This window comes from Ailuropoda melanoleuca, chromosome X, assembly GCF_002007445.2.
Source record: "Ailuropoda melanoleuca isolate Jingjing chromosome X, ASM200744v2, whole genome shotgun sequence".
NCBI classification, from domain to species: Eukaryota; Metazoa; Chordata; class Mammalia; order Carnivora; family Ursidae; genus Ailuropoda; species Ailuropoda melanoleuca.
Genome location: NC_048238.1, coordinates 58,716,718 through 58,739,547, shown reverse-complemented (window position 1 = coordinate 58,739,547; position 22,830 = coordinate 58,716,718). Strand labels below are relative to the sequence as shown.

At 37.8% G+C, this 22,830-nt stretch overlaps 1 protein-coding gene across 5 annotated transcripts in view; it reads left to right on the top strand.

Annotated features, from left to right (window-relative positions):
• The window catches only part of BRWD3 (bromodomain and WD repeat domain containing 3), a 217,047-nt gene that overhangs the window by 99,346 nt on the left and 94,871 nt on the right, over window positions 1-22,830 (top strand). For all 5 annotated transcript variants that reach the window (XR_004622282.1, XM_002928622.4, XM_034648786.1 and 2 more), the window contains 5 exons: window positions 857-961; window positions 1,998-2,151; window positions 12,729-12,863; window positions 13,909-14,037; window positions 14,948-15,173. Coding sequence is in view for 4 of the 5 variants with exons in the window: in XM_002928622.4 (XP_002928668.2) it covers window positions 857-961; window positions 1,998-2,151; window positions 12,729-12,863; window positions 13,909-14,037; window positions 14,948-15,173 (749 nt within the window). In the remaining variant the exon portion in view is untranslated. The remainder of the gene's footprint in view (window positions 1-856; window positions 962-1,997; window positions 2,152-12,728; window positions 12,864-13,908; window positions 14,038-14,947; window positions 15,174-22,830) is intronic.

Sequence of the window (22,830 nt, the reverse complement as noted above, 5' to 3'; positions counted from 1 at the left end):
TTAGGGGAAAACATAAAACATTATATATAGTACAATTCTGTTTCCTCTAGGGGAAATATATAAGTGTATATATATGTTTTTAATAAAGTCTGGTGGAATAGAAATGAAAGTATGAACAGTGATAGAATTATGGGTGAATGAATGTATTTTTGTAAGTTTTATTGAGATATAATGCACGTAATATAACTTGTGTTTTTTAGTGTATTCACAGGGTTGTGCAACCTTTGCTACAATCAATTTCAGAACATTTTTAGCACCCCAAAAAGAATTCCCATACCCTTTAGCTATCACTCCCCAGTATCTCTGCACTCCTACCCTTAACTCTGGGCAACCTTTAATCCAGTTTTTGTCTTTATAGATTTGCCTATCCTGGAAATTTTGTATAAATTGAATTATACAATATGTGGGTTTTTGTGACCGACTTCTTTCAGTTAGCATAGTGTTTTCAAGATTCAGTCATGTTGCAGCATGTATCATTATTTCATTTCTTTTTATTGCTGAATAATATTCGATTGCATGGATACCACAATTTGTTTATCCCTTTATTAGTTGATGGACATTTGGATTGTTACCACTTTTTGGCTTGTGATGAATAATGCCATGGATATTCATGTACAAGTTTTTATGTGAACTTAATGTTTCATTTCTCTTGGATTTATACCTGGGAGTAGAATTGTTGAGTGATATGGCGACTCTTTTTATCATTTTGAGGAACTACCAAACCGTGTTCCAAAGTGTGTAATTTTCATTCCTCCCAGTAGTGTATGGGGATGAACGTATTACTTTCATAATTAGAAAAAAAGTGATTTCTATTTTGGAAAAAAATAATAAGGGTATTTTAACTGTTTCTTTGCAGTTTAAGATTTGTTAGTGGAAGTAGAGATGGAACAGCAAGAATTTGGCAATATCAACAACAAGAATGGAAGAGTATAGTGCTAGATATGGCTACTAAAATGACTGGGTAAGATCGGATGTTAGATATTTCGGTGGTTCTCATATAGTATACTATCTTTTGATTTACTGAATTATATTTCATAATGAAAATATCTTTTTAGATTAGTAAATCGTTTGGAGTTCATTGGTAGACCTGAAGTTTGCATCTGTATTTAGTCTTTAAGTAAATTGCCTTTTGCTGTTGATGGACACACTGGATGATAGAAACTTTGCTGAGCCATTCAAAGTTCTGATCTCTTGTGACCCAAAGATCTCTACTCAGAGTTATTTTCTGCCTTAGTTTTCTATAGGTCATTTTTAATATCTGTCTATACTACTTTCTACTTTGAGAATTGTACCTATTAAATGTCATCGTAAGTTTAACTATTTCTCTGTCTTACTGAGGTTACCTTTATAATGTTTCATATTGTTAGCATTACTCAACATTATAAGTTCACTTAATCAGCATTCTGTTTCATTGTCTTCCCTGTTGATTGGAAAATACATAATTACATTTTTAGGACATTACAGTTTCTATAGGGTAAGGCCCTGAAACTAATTATCTTCCCATTAATAACAACATAGAACTGACATTGTAGTCTTAGCCAGCTATTCTTGTCGTATTCAACTAAATTAAAAGTTAATGAATTTCTAGCTGCTTTTTTATAAGACCTATTATTTTAAAAATTTATTATTTAAGGGAATAAAGTGTCAATTATATGTTTTCCTCATATATTCTGATAGCCAACGTGACCTTGTATTTTATTTTTCAAGGGATTTATAGATTTTTTTCTAGTTTCACTTTTTTTTTTGTTCTTGTGTAACTACAGAATTTTTTGTCATTTTGTGTCTTTTGTCTTCCTAAAATAAGCTTATGGGTCTTGCCCTACTTAGGTACATTTATTATTTTATTTTGTGAGTACTTAAAAGTATAGTTTAGGTTTTTTTTTATCTAAAAATTTGCAAGCTACTAGAGAGATTTTTTTTCATAATTTGCTATTTTAGATGTACCTTTGTTAATAATTTACAATGTATGTATGAATACTGCAAATTTTTTCGTTTAGGAATAATTTGCCATCTGGGGAAGACAAGGTCACAAAACTTAAGGTGACTATGGTGGCCTGGGATCGCTATGACACCACAGTTATTACTGCAGTGAACAATTTCCTTTTGAAAGTATGGAATTCTATCACAGGGCAACTTCTTCATACTTTATCTGTAAGTATTTTTGGAATAATTAAAATGATCAAAAATGGCATTATTCCAGAAGACAAGAAATTTAAATTTTAGTTTACTTTCTTTGACTTACTATCCCTTGGAGAAGTAAATATTTCAGTTACCTCTGTTGACATATCTGCAAAATAAGGATGGCACGTGATATAGCTGCTAAAAGCCGGTATGAAAACATTTCAAGATCCTTTTGAGGTCTGATAATTATTTATTTTGTTAAATGCAACCAAGGATATGTAAGTTATTTTGTTTTTAGCTTGAGTTGAGATTTTTGTTATTGTTTTAGGGGTAGAGCTAACTTTATTTTGACATGGGTATCCTTTATATTCTACTTTCAGGGATTCATTTATGCAAGAAGTAGAGGTAAGAGGAAAAAGTGGGAGAAAAATGTTGCTTTTCCTCTTTTAAAAATGTATTTGTTGTAGTAAAAGGCTGTAATATTTGTGATATGAGAAGCGGAAGTCACATAGGTGGGGTTGTTTGTAGGTTTATCATGTACACTTCAGGTTAAATGCCACTTGAAAGCCTTATTCTCTATCTGCTTCATCATCAGTTCGTAAATACTTTGAGGACAAGGGCCAAGTGATTGCCATATGGTTTACAAAGTAGTAAGTGATAAGGACTAGAATCTAGAATCATGACTCAATTCACTTTGTAGTATACCATGGTATCATCCTCATTTGACTCCTATGTGAGATAATCTTACCTATAACCTCTGAGGTTTCTAAAGATTTGTTTACTTTTGGGAGTATTTCCATATACCTTCCAATTCTCTTTCCTGAATAAAATCCTAACACTGTGTTAGTGGAGTTTTAGATTCTTTTTTTTTTATCTGCTTATCCAATTCTGTATCCCCTTCTGCCTCTCCCTATTCCCCGATATAAGTTTCTGTTAATATGTGTAGAAAAATCTATACTATTTGCTTGATTCTTTGTTAGGAAATGTTTGTCTATGCAGCATGCTCCAATAGAAATATAATATGAGCCACATATGTAATATTAATTTTTCTAGTAGCCACAACAGAAAAAGTAAAGCACAACAGGTGAAATTATTTTTAATATATTTTGTTTAACCCAGTATATCCAAAATAGTAGCATTTCAACATGTAACTAATATGAAAATTAGTAATTAACTATTTCATATTTTTAAAATACTAAATCTTTGAAATTAGTGTGTATTTTACACATCTCAGTTTGGACTAGGTGCATTTCAAATGCTTAATAGCCACATGTATTAACTACAGTATTAGCACAAGTCTGTATCTCTAAAAATCACAATTTCAGAGTTCATGTCATAGCCACTGGTTTTATAAATCTGTGTAAAATATTGTCTTAATAAGTACCTTAATTTAATATAATAAAAAATATTTAAAAAAATAAAATAAAAGGATGTCTCCCCTAAAAAAAAATAAGTACCTTAATTTAGAATTCTGTTTAATGGTACTCTTCTCATGGGTTGATTCATAGGTCATCTGTTTTCAGTGAATTTTACTAAAACAATTTTAGAACAGACTTTTTATTTTTAGTCCTTGTAACAGTCAGATCTATTAGTTTTGATATTTATCTTTTCTGTGTTAACAATTTGTTTATTGGGGTCTTAGTGAAGTGTAAATTTCTTCCACTCAGCAAATACTTACTGAGCATCTACTGTGTGCCAGCAACTGAGGTAGATGTTAGGAATAAATAGTAAATTAGAGGGTCCCCTAAATCCCATCCTGGGATTTACAGTCTATTAAGAAAAAAATAAAAACAACAACAAAAAAACACACAAAAATTAATTAAGTAAATGGTCAGAAGAAAAGAAGTGTAAAATGCAATGCAAGTTTCTAATAGGGTGACCACACCTGGTCTAAACCTATTTGACCCTGGTCAAAATCGGTCAGAGAGGCTTCCTCAGGAGGTTAAATTTGGGTTAAGATTTGAACAATAGGTAGAAATTACCCAGGTCTCAGCCTAAATGTCACCTCCTTGACAAGGTCTTCCCTGATCAAACAATCTAGAGTAGCTTCTAGTCTTTGTCTTATTCTATCAGCTTGCTTTATTTTTATCATAGCACTTATCACCACCTGATATTTTCTTATTTTCTGTTACAATATGGTAGGATATCAGTAAATATTTGATAAATTACATATTTAAGAGAGTTGGGAGGTCCTTACAGGAAGAGGGAAAAGCACATCAAAGGTCTTCAGGTCGAAGGGAGTTGAAAGAAAGCCAATTTTTTTTTTTTTATTTTTTTTTTATTTTTTTTTTATTTTTTTTTTTTATAATTAATTTTATTTTATTATATTATGTTAATCACCCATACAGTACATCCCCTGATTCTGATGTAAAGTTTGATGCTTCATTAGTTGCGTATAACACCCAGTGCACCATGCAATACGTGCCCTCCTTACTACCCATCACCAGTCTATCCCATTCCCCCACCCCCTCCCCTCTGAAGTCTTCAGTTTGTTTCTCATAGTCCATAGTCTCTCATGTTTCATTCCCCCTTCTGATTACCCCCCTTTTCTTTATCCCTTTCTTCCCCTACCGATCATCCTAGTTCTTATGTTCCATAGATGAGAGAAATCATATGATAATTGTCTTTCTCTGCTTGACTTATTTCACTTAGCATTATCTCCTCCAGTGCCGTCCATGTTGCAGCAAATGTTGAGAATTCGTTCTTTCTGATAGCTGAGTAATATTCCATTGTATATATGGACCACAGCTTCTTAATCCAGTCATCTGTTGAAGGGCATCTCGGCTCCTTCCATGATTTGGCTATTGTGGACAATGCAGCTATGAACATTGGGGTGCATATGGCCCTTCTCTTTACTACGTCTGTATCTTTGGGGTAAACACCCAGTAGTGCAATGGCTGGGTCATAGGGTAGTTCAATTTTTAACTTTTTAAGGGACCTCCACACTGTTTTCCAGAGTGGCTGTACCAACTTGCATTCCCACCAACAATGTAGGAGGGATCCCCTTTCTCCACATCCTCTCCAACAATTGTTGTTTCTTGCCTTGTCTATCTTTGCCATTCTAACTGGCGTAAGGTGGTATCTCAGTGTGGTTTTGATTTGAATTTCCCTGATGGCTAATGATTTTGAACATTTTTTCATGTGTCTGTTAGCCATTTGTATGTCTTCATTGGAAAAGTGTCTGTTCATATCTTCTGCCCATTTTATGATTTGTTTATTTGTTTCTCGTGTATTGAGTTTGAGAAGTTCTTTGTAGATCTTGGATACCAGTCCTTTATCTGTGGTGTCCTTTGCAAATATATTCTCCCATTCCGTGGGCTGTCTCTTAGTTTTTTTGACTGTTTCCTTGGCTGTGCAGAAGCTCTTTATCCTGATAAAGTCCCATAAGTTCATTTTATCTTTTATTTCTCTTGCCTTTGGAGATGTGTCGTGAAAAAGGTTGCTCTGGCCGATGTCATAGAAGTTGTTGCCTATGTTCTCCTCTAGAATTTTGATGGATTCCTGTCTCACATTGAGGTCTTTCATCCATTTGGAGTTTATTTTTGTGTATGGTGTGAGAGAGTGGTCAAGTTTCATTCTTTTGCATGTAGCTGTCCAATTTTCCCAGCACCATTTATTGAAGAGACTGTCTTTTTTCCACCGGATGTTTTTTCCTGCTTTATCAAAGATTAGTTGCCCAAAGAGCCGAGGGTCCATTTCTGGGTTCTCTATTCTGTTCCATTGGTCGATGTGTCTGTTTTTGTGCCAGTACCATGCTGTCTTTGTGATCACAGCTTTGTAGTACAGCTCGAAATCCGGCATTGTGATGCCCCCAGCTTTGTTTTTCCTTTTCAACAGTTCCTTGGAGATTCGGGGCCTTTTCTGGTTCCATACAAATTTAAGGACTATTTGTTCCAGTTCTTTGAAAAATGTCCTCGGTATTTTGATCGGGATAGCATTGAAAGTGTAGATTGCTCTGGGTAGTATGGACATTTTAACTATGTTAATTCTTCCAATCCATGAGCATGGAATATTTTTCCATCTTTTTATGTCTTCCTCAATATCTTTCAAAAGTGATCTATAGTTTCTAGCATATAGGTCCTTTACGTCTCTGGTTAAGTTAATTCCAAGGTAACGCATGGTTTTTGGTGTTATTGTAAATGGGATGGATTCCCTAATTTCTCTTTCTTCAGTCTCGTTATTCGTGTATAGAAATGCAACTGATTTCTGGGCATTGATTTTGTATCCTGCCACCTTACTGAATTGTTCTATAACTTCTAATAGTTTGGGAGTGGATTCCTTTGGGTTTTCCATATAGAGTATCATGTCATCTGCAAAGAGAGACAGTTTGACTTCTTCTTTGCCGATTTGGATACCTTTGATCCCTTTTTGTCTTCTGATTGCTGTTGCAAGGACTTCTAGTACTATGTTGAATAATAGTGGCGAGAGTGGGCATCCTTGTCGTGTTCCTGATCTTAAGGGAAAGGCTTCCAGCTTTTCCCCATTGAGAATAATGCTTGCAGTAGGCTTTTCATAGATGGCTTTTATGAGATTGAGAAATGTACCCTCTATTCCTACACTCTGAAGGGTTTTAATCAGGAAAGGATGCTGTATTTTGTCAAATGCTTTTTCTGCATCAATTGAGAGGATCATATGGTTCTTGAGTCTTTTCTTGTTGATATGATGTATCACATTGATTGATTTGCGAGTGTTGAACCATGCTTGCATCCCAGGTATGAATCCCACTTGGTCATGATGGATAATCCTTTTAATGTACTGTTGGATTCTATTAGCAAGGATCTTGTTGAGGATTTTGGCATCCATATTCATTAGAGAAATCGGTCTGTAATTCTCCTTTTTGAGGGGGTCTTTGCCTGGTTTGGGGATCAAGGTAATATTAGCCTCATAGAATGAGTTTGGTAGCTTTCCTTCTGTTTCTATTTTTTGAAATAGCTTTAGGAGAATAGGTATTATTTCTTCTTTGAATGTTTGGTAGAATTCCCCAGGAAAACCGTCTGGGCCTGGAGTTTTATTATTTGGAAGGTTGTTTATCACTGACTCAATTTCTTCATAGTTAATTGGCCTATTTAAGAAATCTATTTCTTCCTGTTTCAGTCTTGGTAGTTTATAGGTTTCCAGGAAGGCCTCCATCTCTTCCAGATTGTTTAGTTTTTTGGCATATAGCTGTTGATAAAAGTTTCTAATAATCCTTGCAATTTCAATGGTGCTGGTCGTGACCTCTCCCTTTTCAGTCATAATTTTAATAATCTCAGTCCTTTCTCTTTGTTTTTGGACAAGTTTTGCCAGTGGTCTATCAATTTTATGGATTCTCTCAAAGAACCAGCTTCTAGTCCTGTTGATCTGCTCTACTGTGGTTCTGGTCTCTAATTCATTGATTTCTGCTCTAATCTTGGTCAACTCCTTCCTTGTCAGTGGGTTAGGCCTGTCCCTCTGTTGCTGTTCCAGTTTCTTGAGGTGAGAATATAGAAACTGCATTTTAGATTTTTCTATTCTTTTGAGTGAGGCTTGGATGGCTATGTATTTCCCCCTTAGGACTGCCTTTGCAGTATCCCATAGGTTTTGGACCGTTGTGTATTCATTCTCGTTGGTCTCCATAAATTGTTTAATTTGTTTTTTGATTTCCTGGTTTATCGAGTCATTCTTGAGCAGGATGGTTCTTAGCCTCCAAGTGTTTGAGTTTCTTCCAGGTTTTTCCTTGTGGTTGAGTTCCAATTTCAGAGCGTTGTGGTCTGAGAATATGCAGGGGATAATTTCAATCTTTTGGTATTGGCTGAGACCTGTTTTGTGTCCCAGAGCATGATCTATTCTTGAGAATGTTCCATGGGCATTTGAATAGAATGAGTATTCTTTGGTTCTGGGGTGTAGTGTTCTATATATATCTATGAGGTCCAACTCGTCGAGTATGGCATTCAAAGCCTTTGATTCTTTGCTTAGTTTTTGCCAGGGTGTTCTGTCTATTTCTGATAGTGGGGTGTTGAGGTCCCCTACTATTACTGTGTTCTTATCTATATGTCTCTTTATTTTGGTTAAGAGTTGGCTTGTGTATCTTGCTGCTCCCCTGTTGGGGGCATATATATTAATAATTGTCATATCCACTTGTTGAATACTTCCTTTAAGAATAATATAGTGCCCTTCTGTATCTCTCTCTATGGCCTCTAGTTTAAAATCCAGTCTATCTGATATGAGAATTGCTACTCCAGCTTTCTTTTGAGGTCCATTTGCGTGGAAGATGGTACTCCATCCCCTTACTCTAAGTCTGAATGCATCTTTGGGTTCAAAATGAGTCTCTTGTAGACAGCAAATGGATGGGTCATGTCTTTTTATCCAATCTGCAACCCTGTGGCGTTTTATGGGAGAGTTTAAGCCATTTAGATTGATAGAGATTATTGACAGATATGATTTTAATGATGCCATTTCTCTTTAAAGTCTTTGTATCGGTTGTGACTTGCTGCTCTGTATCACTCTTGGGGCCTTTTTACCTTTATAGAGCCCCCCTTAATATCTCCTGTAGGGCTGGTTTCGTGGTTACGAAATTGGTTAATGATTGGCGATTTTGGAACGTCTTTATTTCTCCATCAATTCTGAATGACAGCTTTGCTGGATAAAGGATCCTTGGCTGCATGTTTTTCTCTGAAAGAGCTTTAAAAATGCCCCCCCAAGCCTTTCTCTCATTCCAGGTCTCTGTAGACAGGTCTGACGTAATCCTGATACCTTTGCCTTGGTACGTGAGAAATTTCTTTGCCCTGGCCGCTTTCAATACTGTATCCTTGGATCTAATATTTGCGAATTGCACTATGACATGCCGTGGCGTAGGTTTGTCCTGGTTGAGCTTGGATGGGGTCCTCTCTGCCTCTTGGACACGAATGCTTGTTTCCCTTGCTAGATTAGGGAAGTTTTCAGCTACAATTTGTTCAAATATCTCTTCTAGACCTCTGTTTTTCTCCACCCCTTCAGGGATGCCGATGATTCTGACATTGGATCGTTTCATAGAGTCAGTAATCTCCCGTAATCTACATTCGTGGGCGTGGATTTTTTTAAGACCAGCTTCTATTTTCGTTTTTTCTTCTACTAACCCATCCTCCAATTCGCTAACGCGTTCCTCTGCCTCGGTGACCCTGGCCGTCAGAGCCTCTAGTTTTGACTGTATTTGGCCCACTGAGTTTTTAATTTCTGTCAGATTCGCTCTCATTTCTGCCCTTAGGGATTCTATATTCTCAGCAACGCTTTCTCTGATGCTTTTTTCAAGTTTACTCATCATCTTGACCATTGTTGCTCTGAATTCCATTTCTGATAATTGGGATACATCCATATGTATTAATTCTGTGGCCGAGGCCAATTCTGTGGCAGAGGCCACAGACTCATTATCTTTTCTTTGCTGGGGGGGACTTCTCCTTCTCGTCATTCTGATGAAGAGAGATTGCAGGGTTGTCCAGAGCCCAAGTGTTGACTGGGACCCAGGCCGTGCGCCCTTGTTTTATAGAGATCTTAGGGATGTGGGCTTCTTCCTTAAAGAGTTTATTTATTTATTTGAGAGAGAGAGAGACAGTCAGCAAGAAAGGGAACCCAAGCAGAGGAGTGGGAGAGGAAGAAGCAGGTTCCCGGTGGAGAAGCCCGATGAAGGACTCCTTACGGAGCGTTGTGATCACACCCTAATCCGAAGACAGGTGCTTGGTGACTGCGCCACTCAGGCGCTCCGGGTTGTGGGCTTCTTGATTTTTCAGCCTGCCTTCTGGGGGAGGGGCCTGCCTGCAGGTACTCAGAAAACCCTGTTTGGGTAGAGTCTCTGTGTCCCTTGCGAGGGGGGATGGGGATGGGCACCCTGTGAGCCGGTATTTCCGGGCTTTTGTTCTCTGGCGGCTTTCCCTGGCGGTTTGCTATGCCTCTTCTGAGAGAGCAGCAGCGGCTGAAATTCAGCCTCTGTCTCAGAACAGAGGGATCGCGGATCGTTCTCCACTGATGTTCTGGCCACTTTAACTCTGTTTCTGTTGGTGCTGCTCAACCCTGCAGCATCCCGGGCTGTGCGCCCCACACCCGGCGTCCCAGCCCTCACTTCCAGGGCCGGCACGTCTCTGTCCTTTGTGTTTCCAACCCCGCCCGCCGCCAGCCGCCCCGCGCGGGCTCCCGGAGCTCCCCGTCTCAGTCTGGTGTCTCACGGGTGCTGACCGCGAGTCCGCCTGCTCCCCCGTGCAGGTGGCCCTCCAGCCGCCAGCCGCCCCGCGGACGCTCCCGGAGCTCCCGGTCTCAGCCTCGATCCAGTGAGCACACCGGAGCTCCGGAGCTCCGTGAGATGCTTGGTGGTGCACGCTCCCGGCTCACGGACTCAGTCTGCCGTTTCCAGAGTGCGGGTCCGCGGTCCGCCCGCTCCCCGGTGCAGGTGGCCCGCCAGCCGCCCTGCGCGCGCTCCTGGAGTTCGCGTTCTAAGTCTGTTGTCTCGCGGGTGCCGTCCGCGAGTCTGCCTGCTCCCCCGTGCAGGTGGCCCGCCAACCGCCAGCCTTCTCGCGTACGCTCCCGGAGCTCCCTTCTCAGCCTGCTGTCTCAAGCGTGCGGGTCCGCGGTCTGTCCACTCCCCCTTGCAGGTGGCTACCGCTTCCCGGCGCCCTGACACGGCGGCTCCCTCCCCCTTCTGTTTAGCTTCCGATATCTGTGCGCGGTTTCACGGCTCCCCGCTTCGTACCTCGATACTCAGCGCTGGAGATGTTCATTTGTAGAGATCCAGATGTATCTTCCTGCGTCTCAGGCTGATTCCGTGGATATTCCTGCTGGTCGTACCTATCCAGCTCAACTCAGGGGACCGGCTGAAAAAGGGGTCCCCTACTCCTCCGCCATCTTAACCTCTCTCCCCGAAAGAAAGCCAATTTTTGTCTAGAGCACCGAGAACAGAGTGTCACGGGTAGGACTGGAGAAATGGACAGAGGCCAGACCATTCAGGGTCTTATAAGATCTATCCTAGACCAATAGAAAACCATTAAAAGGTTTAAAAGCTAAGGAATGATATGTGAATTTTGCTTTTGAAGAATACTGTAAAATTCTGGCAACAGAATAGAGAGGATAGATTGGAATGAAGAGAAGAGTGACTTGGGTGGACTGTAGGAGTCTATGGTAGGATGGGCCATGATAATAATTTGAATTTGTGTGGCAGTGGTGAAAGTAGAGGTGTGCTTAATAAATAAAAATAAGGCAGATGATATATCTTATGACATTACTGAATTTGGTTAGGTTTTGTTCCCTATGATCCAGTGACTATGGCCTATCCTATGATGTGTGACCAACAAATAAAATCCCCTATTTAAAAGCCTCTCTTTTCCAATGTAAACTGAAATAGTTGTATCATTATCATTTGAGTTTAACAAAGTAGTTTTACTGTTTACTCATTAAGAACCTGAGAAAGTATTTGTTATATCAGTTTGATTATTTAGCATATAACAAAGAAGTAACTTTTTAGTGCTCACTGGGAAAAGAGTTTTGGTAAACTTTCAGTTGTAAGAGTATTTATTGCAGTGAGGTTTTACCTACACATTTTGAGCCAGTCTGCAGTTATTTTTTAGTAAGTTATATTTTTGTACATAAAGGTAATAGGGTAGGGTGCTCTATTATTCCATTTTTTATACGATGATTTGGGATAAAATGCACTTTTTAGGGTCATAAGATATGATGATTTCTAAAAGCTCCTGATGTATATAATATGCTGATGTGTTCCTAAGTGAAATGCAACTTCAGGATGTCATGCATGTGTTTCTAAGACTTGGAGCCTATCGTTCATCATGTATTCTCCTTAACAATGATCTAAATCCAGTGTTGGCAAATTATTTCTTTAAGAGGCCAGATAGTAAGTATTTTAGGCTTTGCAGGCCACATATGGTCTCTGCTGCATATTCTTTGTTTTTTGAAGCCTTTTTATGTAAAAACCATTCTTAGTTCATGGGCTGTGTGTACAAAAATGTCTGGGAGCTAGATTTGACCTTTAGGCTACAGTTGCAGAGTCCTCATAAGGTCTCTATATAACTGATATTCACTGGTAAGGGAAACATATATAGAGAACATTGGTTTTCAAGCTTTTTTTTTTTTTAGCAGCAAACCCATTTTTTGGATAGGATATTAAATGAAACCTTCAACTATAAAGTAGATAAAGGGCAGAGCCACTACACTTTTTTGTTTGAATGTACCATGGGGCCTTCCAAAATATAATTTGAATACTAGGAATAGAGAGTACTAGATAAAGAACAATGAAGGTTTGTGAGTTATCTCCGTGGCAGAATTGGGTGTTAATGAAAGATTCTGTTTGTCCCATTTTTCTGTGGGTCTTTTAAATAGCAGAGTCATAGAAATACAAATTCTATTTCAGGGGCCTGGTTAATGAGCTGTAACTGTTTAAGACTATACTTTAAACACCTTTCTAGGTGTTCTGTATTGAATGCTTTTTGAAATCAGCAACTAAACATGTAAAGAACTCTAATTGAACTATTTCTTATAGTGTCCATCTAGTAAATGCTGTGGTGTGCATGAATTCATCTGAGTGGGATTAATAGCACACTCCTGAGAGATTTTTTGGCCAAATAAACCAAATACCTGGTGTTGCTTTTCATTTTTAATATTGATTTTTATCACAGGGACATGATGATGAAGTATTTGTTTTGGAAGCACATCCATTTGATCAAAGGATCATACTTTCAGCAGGTCATGATGGGAACATTTTTATTTGGGACCTTGACCGGGGGACCAAAATTCGGAATTATTTTAACATGGTAAGAAAAATCTGTGTTTAGTTCATATTAAAACAGGCATCTCTTATATGACAACTTGGTAATTAAAGTATACTTAGTGCCTAGGAACCTCTGTCATCTGTGTTTAAATCCATACAGTAACTTAGAGAATGTCTCAAGACCTGAGATTAAGGCCAATCGAGAATCACACCTTTCAGAGTGACTCTGTTATCATGGCATTAGCATTTTCCAAATTCTTGTCCCCACCTCTAAATTCTAGAAACTCAGATTTGGTAAGCTTTTGGAGTTAACAGTAACCAAAATCACAAAAAAGTTAATGTTTAAATAATAATCATAATGTATAAATCATAACAGTGACTATATTGTATCTGCTTCTGATAAACCCCATATGGCTTAGTTAGTAATCAGGAAGTTCTTTGGCAAACGTGGAATTGGAGGTATAGATACTCTTAAGATATATTTCATACAAGCCATGAAAAAATCTGGTGAGCTATTTCTTTTCCCAGTAGAACACCCTCCTATGGTAATGGGAATACTCACATCCTCCATATTTAGTGTTCCTCTCTGAAGAATAGTTGTGAGGAAACATTTCTAAATTGTCAACCTTTGAACTCCCTTTTATAAGCTTTGTACAGTTCTAGAGTGTTAATAATACCCTGTCTTTTGTTAGTAAAATTGATTCGTGTGCTTTAATTTTAGGAAGTTATTTTAAGGCTTACTTGCATTTCAATTTAAGGTGTGAAGATATTATCTTGACTTTGCTCAGATAGCACTTTTGTCATTTTGGTTGTATTTAGGTCTTTTTTAAATTCTCAGTCACTCATTTAGTACTTCTTGAGATATGACATTGCTAGTAATGTTTGATACCATCTATTGCATTTTGATTTTCCTAATTTCTTTCAGAGCTTTACTGTTTCAGTAGGGTTCTGGCTACAGAAGCCAGAGAGTACATTGGAATGTTGATGCATCACAGATTCCAAGATATTAGGAAGCAGAATCTATTGCCTACTTATTATTTGAAAATTACCTCTTAAAGATGACTTAAAGTGACTCCTCTAAATTTCAGATTGAAGGCCAAGGCCATGGTGCAGTGTTTGATTGTAAATTTTCACCAGATGGAAACCATTTTGCCTGTACAGACTCTCATGGGCATTTGCTGCTTTTTGGTTTTGGATGCAGTAAATACTATGAAAAGGTTAGTCTGTTTAATTTTTATTATAGACTATAATTTTGGATTATATCATTCATAAATTGTATTTGAATTCTTCCAGTTAATAAGGGTCATTGTGTGTCAATAGATATAAAATAACAAAGTCACCTTTCTTGATAAAAGTTTTCATCACTGCCAGAACATAGGCTTGGCAGTTTGAATCACTATTAAGATATAGGGTGATGTAGATATAAAAATTCATTAGGAAATCCTTTTGCTTAGAACATATTCTCTGTACTGCCCTTCAGGTGTAATGGAGAACAGCTTTACCAGATTGCATCCTCTAACTTATCATAAATTAGAAATAAACAGCTGGTGACCAAATGTTAATTTTCTTGCTTGGCCACTTTACCTATTATCCATCTTGTTAAAATATTTTGGAGGCTAACTTAATTGGTTCTTTATATTTTATTAACTATGAATTTGAAATAGATTGTAGATTCTTGGAGTTGGAAGAGAACTCAGAATCATTGAGTTTAGCTCAATACTTATATCATCTTTGAGTTTTTTATGTATTTGGTATTTACCTGCTTTGCCATTTATATTATACCCCATCTATCCTTATTTGAATAGAAATAAACAATAAAAATAGCTATAAAGGTTTGTATGATGTTTGCAACTTAAGTAAAAATACCTAACTTTATCTACTGTGTTATTGCTCTCCTTCATATGCTAATTGGAGAAATATGGTACAGGGCTAGAAAGTAATACAGATTGTAGGGTTTTGTGGAGAAGAGATAAGATTACCACTTAGGTGATTCACTTCTACCTAGAGGGAACATAAAGCAATAGAGGGCTATAAGAGTACGTAAAAAGTGTCTGATTTGAAAAATGTATTCTCTCGAATAACAATCAATTCCCTATGCATGTTATATACTTAAAACCTGTCATAAAGATTCCAGATCAGATGTTCTTCCACACGGATTATCGACCTCTTATCCGTGATGCCAACAACTATGTACTGGATGAACAAACCCAACAAGCTCCTCACCTCATGCCTCCTCCATTCTTGGTGGATGTTGATGGCAATCCTCATCCTACAAAATTCCAAAGGCTAGTACCAGGACGGGAAAATTGTAAAGATGAACAACTTATACCACAGCTGGGATATGTGGCTAATGGTATGTTATCTCCAAAATTAAATTTAAAACATTTTGCAAAATGTTATACTTGCTGCTGTTTTCTCTATATGTCCCTTGCTAAGCTCTGTAGTAGGTTATAAAATATTTTGCCTAATACTTCTATTAATTTTCAGTATAGTACTTACCAGAATAGTTTTGCATTTTTATGTCACTTAAACACAGACAAATGGATTAGGACAGCAAGCGTATACTCAAGCAGAGAATATAGCAACCTGCTTCCTTAGAACCCTGAACATTAAATATACTACCTTTAGTGTGTCAAGCATTTCTCATTGGTAAAATTGCACTGCTCATATTATTGGTATTTTAATTTGACAGTCCATAATTAATGGACCAAAGATGAGGAAATTTCAAAGACCAAAAACTGGGAAATGGCCATTTACCCATTCTCTTATGTGAAATGCAGAGAATTATTTAGTGTTTAAATACCAGTCAATCCTGGATGATGTAAAGGAAGCAGTGATGAGCATGATGCATGATGTAAGGATATTAGAATAAGTCACCGAAATATGCTATTCCCTGTCAAATCAACTCTTCTTTTCAAACTTTAATTCCAGTATGGTTAACATACAGTGGTATCTTTGTTTCAGGCCTAGTGATTCAACAATTCCTTGTATCGCCCCGTGCTCATCACGACAAGTGCACACCTTAATCCCTATCACCTAGTTGACCCATACCCTACCCTCCTCCCCTCTAATAACCTATCAGTTTGTTCTCTATAGTTAAGACACCGTTTCCTGGCTTGTCTCTCTCTCTCTTTTATTTTCCTTTGCTCACTTGTTTTGTTTCTTAAATTCCACATATGAATGAAGTAATACAGTATTTATCTTTCTGTGACTGACTTATTTCAGTTAACATTACATTCTCTAGCTCTATCCCTGTCACTGCAAATGGCAAGATTTCATTCTTTTTATGGCTGAATAATATTCCATTGTGCATTTATATGTGTGTGTGTGTGTGTGTGTGTGTGTGTATACACATACTATATCTTCTTTATCCATTCATCTATTGTTGGACACTTGGGCTGCTTCTATATTTTGGCTATTGTAAATAGTGTTGCTATAAACTTAGGGGTACATGTATCCTTTTGAATTGGCGTTTTGTGTTTTTTGGGTGAATACTCAGTAGTGTAGTTACTGGATCTTAGAGCACCTCTATTTTTAACTTCTTTAAAAAGATTTACTTATTTGAGAGAGAGAGAGAGAGAGAGAGAGAGCAAGTGCAGGGAGGGGCAGAGGGAGAGAGAGAGAGAATCTCAGGCAGACTCCTGCTGAGTGCAGAACCTGGCGCCAGACTCTATCTCACGACCCTGTGATCATGACCTGAGCTGAAATCAAGAATCAGTCACTGAGGCACCCCACTATTTTTAACTTTTTGAGGAACCTGCATACTGTTTCCACAGTAGCTGCACCAGTTTGCATTCCCACCAACAGTGCAAAAGGGATCCTTTTTCTCCACATCCTTGCCAACACTTGATGTTTCTTGTGTTTTTGATTTTAGCCATTCTGACAAGTGTGAGGTAGTATCTCATTGTAGTTTGGATTTGCATTTCCCTGATGATGAGTGATGTTGAGCATCTTTTCATGTGTCTCTTGGACATTTGGATTTCTTCTTTGGAGAAATGTCTGTTTATTTCTTCAGCCCATATTTTAACTGGATTATTTGGTTTTGGGGTGTTGATTTATATAAGTTCTTTATATATATTTGATACTAGCCCTTTGTTGGATATGTCCTTGGCAAATATCTTCTCCCATTCAGTAGGATAACGTTTAGTTTTGTTGATTGTTTCCTTTGCTGTGCAGAAGCTTTTTATTTTGATGCAGTACCAATAGTTTATTTTGGCTTTTATTTCCCTTGCCACAGGAGACATATCTACAAAAATGTTGCTATGGCTGATATCAGAGAAATTATTGCCTATATTCTCTTCTAGGATTTTTGTGGTTTCAGAACTCACATTTAGGTCTTTTTAAAACATTTTTTAAGATATATTTATTTATTGGAGGGGGAGAGGGGCAGAGGGAGAAAGAGAATTCTCAAGCAGACTCCCCACTGAGTGTGGAGCCCAATGAGGGGCTCAATCCTAGGACCCTGAGATCATGACCTGAGCCAAAATCAAGAGTTAGCTGCTTAATGGACTGAGCCACGCAGGTGCCCCGGTATAGACGTTGTAAAATATTTATCCTTCCAGTCCATAAGCATGAATGTCTTTCCATTTCTTGGTGTCATCTTCAATTTCTGTCATCAGTGTTTATAGTTTTCAGAGATAGGTCTTTCACCTCTTTGGTTATAGGTTTATTCCTAGGTAACATTATTTTGGTGTAATTTTAAATGTGACTGTTGTCTTAAACTCTCTTTCTGCTTTTTCATTATAAGTGTATAGAAAAGCAATAGATTTCTGCACATTGATTTTATATCCCGTGACTCCTGAATTCATATGTCAGTTCTAGTAGTTTATTGGTAGAGTTTTTAGGGTTTTCTATGTAGAGTCTCATGGCATCTGCAGATAGTGAACATTTAACTTCTTCCTTACCAGTTTACATGCCCTATATTTTTTGTGTGTGATCTAATAGCTATGGCTAGGATTCCAGTGCCATCTTGAATAAAAGTGGTGAGCGTGGACATCCTTTTCTAGTCCCTTACCCTGAGGGGAAAGCTCTCAGTTTTTCCCCATTGAGGATTGTATTAGCTGGGTTTTTTTGTGTATAGCCTTCATGATGTTCAGGTATATTCATTCTATCCCTGCTTTGTTGAGGGTTTTTTATCATGCATGGTTGTTATACTGTATCAGATGCATTCTCTACATCTGTTGAAAGGATCATATGGTTCTCATCCTTTCATTTATTAATGTGGTGTATCACGTTGATTGATTTGTGAATACTGAACCACCCTTGCAGCCAAGGAATAAATCCTACTTGATTGTTGGATTCTTTTTGCTAGTATTTTGTTGAGGATTTTTGCATCTATGTTCTTCAAAGAGATTGACCTGTAGTTCTCTTTCTTTAGTGGTGTCTATCTGGCTTTGCTATCAAGATATTGGTGGGCTCATAGAATGATACTGGAAATTTCCCTTCCTTTTGTATTTTATGGAATACTTTGAGAAGATTAGGTATTAACTCTTCTTTAAATGTTTCGTAGAATTCGCCTGTGAAGACATCTCGTCCTGAACTTTTGTTCATTGGGTGTTTTTTGATTACTGTTTCAACCTCCTTTCTGGTAATCAGTCTATTCATATTTTCTATTTCTTCCAGCTTCTGTTTTGGTAGTTAATATGTTTCTAGGAGGTTACCCATTTCTTCTAGGTTGTCCAATTTATTGCCATATAGTTTTTCATAATATTCTAATTGTATTTCTGTAGTATGGTTGTTATTTCTCCTCTTTCCTTTGTAATTTTATTTATTTGTGTCTTTTTTCTTTGTTTTTTGATGAGTCTGACTAGAGGTTTATGAATTTGTTTATCTTTCAGAGAACCCACTCCTGGTTTCTTTGATCTGTTCCACTGTTTCTTTAGTTTCTATATCATTTATTTCTGCTCTAATCTTTGTTAGTTCCTAACATCTGCTGGTTTTAGGTATAGTTTGGTGTTTTTTGTAACTCCTTTAGGTGTAAAGGTAGGTTGTTTCTTTGAGGTTTTTCTTGCTTCTTTAGTGAGTCCTCTATTGGTATAAATTTCCCCCTTGGAACCATTTTTGCTGCATCCCAAAGCTTTTGGACCATTGTTTTTTTATTTTCATTTATTTCCTTGTACTTTTGGATTTCTTCATTCATTTCATGGTTAATCCATTCATTGTTTAGTAGCATGTTATTTAACCTCCATATCTTTGTGGTCTTCGCAGATTTTTTCTAGTGTTGAACTTCTACTTTCATATCTTTGTCATCAAAAATATGCATGGTATGACTTAAATTTCTTTGAATTTGTTGAGACTCTTTTTCTGGCCTAATATATGATCTATTCTGGAGAATGTTCCGTGCGCATCTGAAAAGAATGTGTATTCTGCTGTTTTAAGATGGAATGCTCTAAATATATTTGTTAAATCCACCATTGCACTGTGTCATTGTTTGCTTTTTAATTATCTGTTTAGATGTATGTAAGTAGTGTATTAAAGTCCCCTACTATTATTGTATTGTTATTGATTGGTTCCTTTATGTTTGTTATTAACTGTTTTATGTATTTAGTGCTCCCACCTTGGGTGTGTAAATATTTACAATCATTATCTTTTTGGTAGATTGTCCCCTTTGTTATTATATAGAGTCCTTCTTCATCTCTTGTTACAGTCTTTGTTTTAAAATCTATATTTTATGATATAAGTATGGCTACTCTAGATTTCTTTTCACATGATTTGCATGATAATTTTTTTTCAATTTCCTCACTTTCAATCTGCATATATCTTTAGGTCTAAAATGAATCTCCTGTCCGTAGTATATAGATGGGTCTTGTTTTTTTTTTTTTTAATGCATTCTGTCACCCTATGTCTTTTGGTTGGAGCATTTAGTCCATTTACATCAAAGTAATTATTGATAGATATGCATTTATTGCTATTTTATTACTAGTATTGTGGTTATTTCTGAAGTTTTTCTCTGATCCATTTCTTATCTTTCTCTCTTTTAAGTTTGCTGATTTGCTTTTGTGATATATTTGGATTCCTTTCTCTTTATTCTTTTCCTGTCTGTTAGGGTTTTTTGATTTGTGGTTATCATTAGGTTTACGTAGAACCTCTTGGGCATATAGCTGTCTATATTAACTTAATTGCATCCAGTCTGTTTTGAATCTCGATTATTGCATTCTTCATTTCTGACAGTTTTTTAACTCTTTTATCCCTGGGTTAAGGGCCTCCCTGAAGTCTTCCATACTTTTCTCAAGCCCAGTAAATATCCTTATGACTGTTGCTTCAAATTCTCCATCAGGCGTATTACTTGTAACTGTTTCACTTAGATCTCCGGCCATGACCGTGTTTGAATTCCTCAATCTTGGCATTTTTAATTTTTTATTTTGTTTTTTGTTTTCTTTTTTTTTCTTTTAAAGATTGTATTTATTTATCTGAGAGAGAGAGAGAGATCACAAGCAGGGGGAGAGAAGCAGACTCCCCACTGAGCAGGGAGCTCAATGCAGGACTCGATCCCAGGACTCTGGGATCATGACCTGAGCCAAAGGCAGACACTTAACCAACTGAGCCATCCAGATGCCCCATCTAGGCATTTTTTTTTCTAAGTTTCTGTCTACTTCTCTGTGTTAGAAAAGCCTGTTATGTTTCCTGTTCCTGACAATTACAGCTTTGTGAAGAAGAGGAAGTCATAAAGTGTCTAGGGCCTGGTGCTTCAAGAAGTGTCTCTGATGTGTGCTGAGTACACTCTGCTGCTGTGTTTCAGCTGTCCTGTCCTTCAGACCATTCCTCTTCAGAGCCTCTCCTTGCCTGCAGTGGGCAGTGTTTGGACCTTGGCCAGAGCCTGGCATGTTTTAATTATGTATGCTCTTTTCTGCTTGTTAAATGAAACTTGATGGTACTTCCCTTGGAACTGAAACCTTGCAGAACTCCCTGATTGGGAGTTGTGGTGTGTGCAGGGGTTTCTGCTAGTCTTCTGGGGAAGGGGCCCACTGTGCTGGGACTGAGGCAAACTTCACCTAGAAGAACAGTAGGGACAGAGTGTAAGGGTGTGGGTCCTGGTGTAAGCAAGTTAGGCAGCCAGTGTTCCTACTGTGCTGTTTACTGAAGGTGGCTCTAAGTTTATGTGAGGGGCAGGGGAGGGAAATGGCACCAGCCAGCTCTTTTGTCCCAGGAGAGGGGTCTCTGTGCCTGCTGCTCTCAGGGAAGCACTCTGATTTCAGAGTGAATAATCTCTTTCAGTGTATCCTGGTGTTTTTCAGTTGCTGTTTTCATGCTGTTTGCCCCAGGGTTGTTTGCCTGCCTTCTCTCCAGGGCAGCACAGTGCCCTCAGGGCTCTATCCCAGCCAAGCCCATGGACCTTTTAAAACTCCTGTCTTCAAACTCCCACTGGCTGCAAAAACTCACAAAAATCAGCCCTTGTCATTTTCCCAGCCAACGAAGGGGGAAATGTTCTCCTTGTGCTCCTCATTGTCTTGCCTTTCTCTGTGACTAGGGCTCCCTTCCCTCCACAGCACCCATGCTGTTTCTCCCCCAAACCATGTCTCCACACTTCCTATCTTTCTTGATGTGCCTCTTCTCTCTCTCTAATTGTGGAGTTTGTTCTATCAGTCCTCAGGTTTATTTCTTGGGTATTCAGAATGATTTGATAGTTATCTAGTTGTGTTTGAGGGATGAGACAAGCCTAGGGTCCTCCTACTACACCACGATCTTCTAGCTCTCTATATTAAGTTGGTAGTCATTTAAGATTCAACCCATTCTTTACTCCTCTCCTCCCCATGTTTTAGGTATATGATGTCATATTTTACGTTCCCTTATGTTGTGTGTTCCTTTACTGATTTCTTATAGAAATATTCATTTTCACTGCTTTTGTGTTTCCTACTTGATACCTTCACTTTTGGTCTTTCCTTTCCACTCAAAGAATTCTTTTTAATATTTCTTACAGAGCTGATTTATTGGTCATTAACTCCACTAGTTTTTATTTGGGAAACTCTTTAGCTTTCCTATTCTGAAAGATAACCTTGCTTGATAGAGTATTCTTGCCTGCAGTTTTTTCCCCATTCAGCACTATGGGTATGGCACTCCCTTTTTGTTGTAACATTTCTTCTGAAAAATCTGCTGATAGCCTTATGGGATTTCCCTTATGTGTAACTCTTCTTTTGTCTTGGTGACTTATTTTTTTTTATTTATCACTATATTTTGCCATTTTAATTATAATATGTCTTTCTGTGGATCTGCTTTTGTTGATTTTGTTGGGGGTTCTCTGTGCTTCCTGGATCTGGGTATCTGTTTCCTCCCCCAGAGTAGGGAAGTTTTCAGCTATTATTTCTTCAAATACATTCTCTCTCCTCTTTTCTCTGTTTCTTTCTTCTGGGACTCCCATAATATGAATGTTATATTTGATGGAGTTACTGAGTGCCCTAATTCTTTTACATAATTCTTTTTTTTCTCTTTTGTTTAGCTTGACTACTTTCCATTACTCTGTCATCTAGGTCATTAATTTATTCCTCTGCTTCTTCCAGACTGCTGTTCATTCTGTCAAGCATATTATTCATTTTGTTTATTGAATCCTTTATCTCTGCTGTATTATTCCTTATCTCTTTTTTAAGTGTCTCACTGATGTCTTCCACTCTTTTCTCAAGTCCAGTGTGTATCTTTATGATCATTACTTTAAATTCTCTATAAGTCATGTTACTTATGTCTGTTTTGCTTAGATCTCTGGCTGTGGCTTTGTCCTCTTTTTTCATTTGGGAGAATTCCTCTGTCTTCTCATTTTGTTTGCCTCTCTGTGTCTGTTTCTCTGTATTAGGAAAGTCAACTATGTCTCCTCTTCTTGGGGGAAATAACCTTTTGAAGAAGAAGTCCCTGTAGTACCCTGTAGCGTAGTGTCCCCTTTTCCCTAGGCCCTGTCACTTCAGTGAGTTTTTCTAATGTGTGGTGCAGGCACTCTGCTGTTGTGTGCCAGGCACTTTATTCTTTAGGCCCATCTTCTGTAGATGCTGTCTTTGCCTGTTGTCAGCATTGTTTGGTGCTTGGCC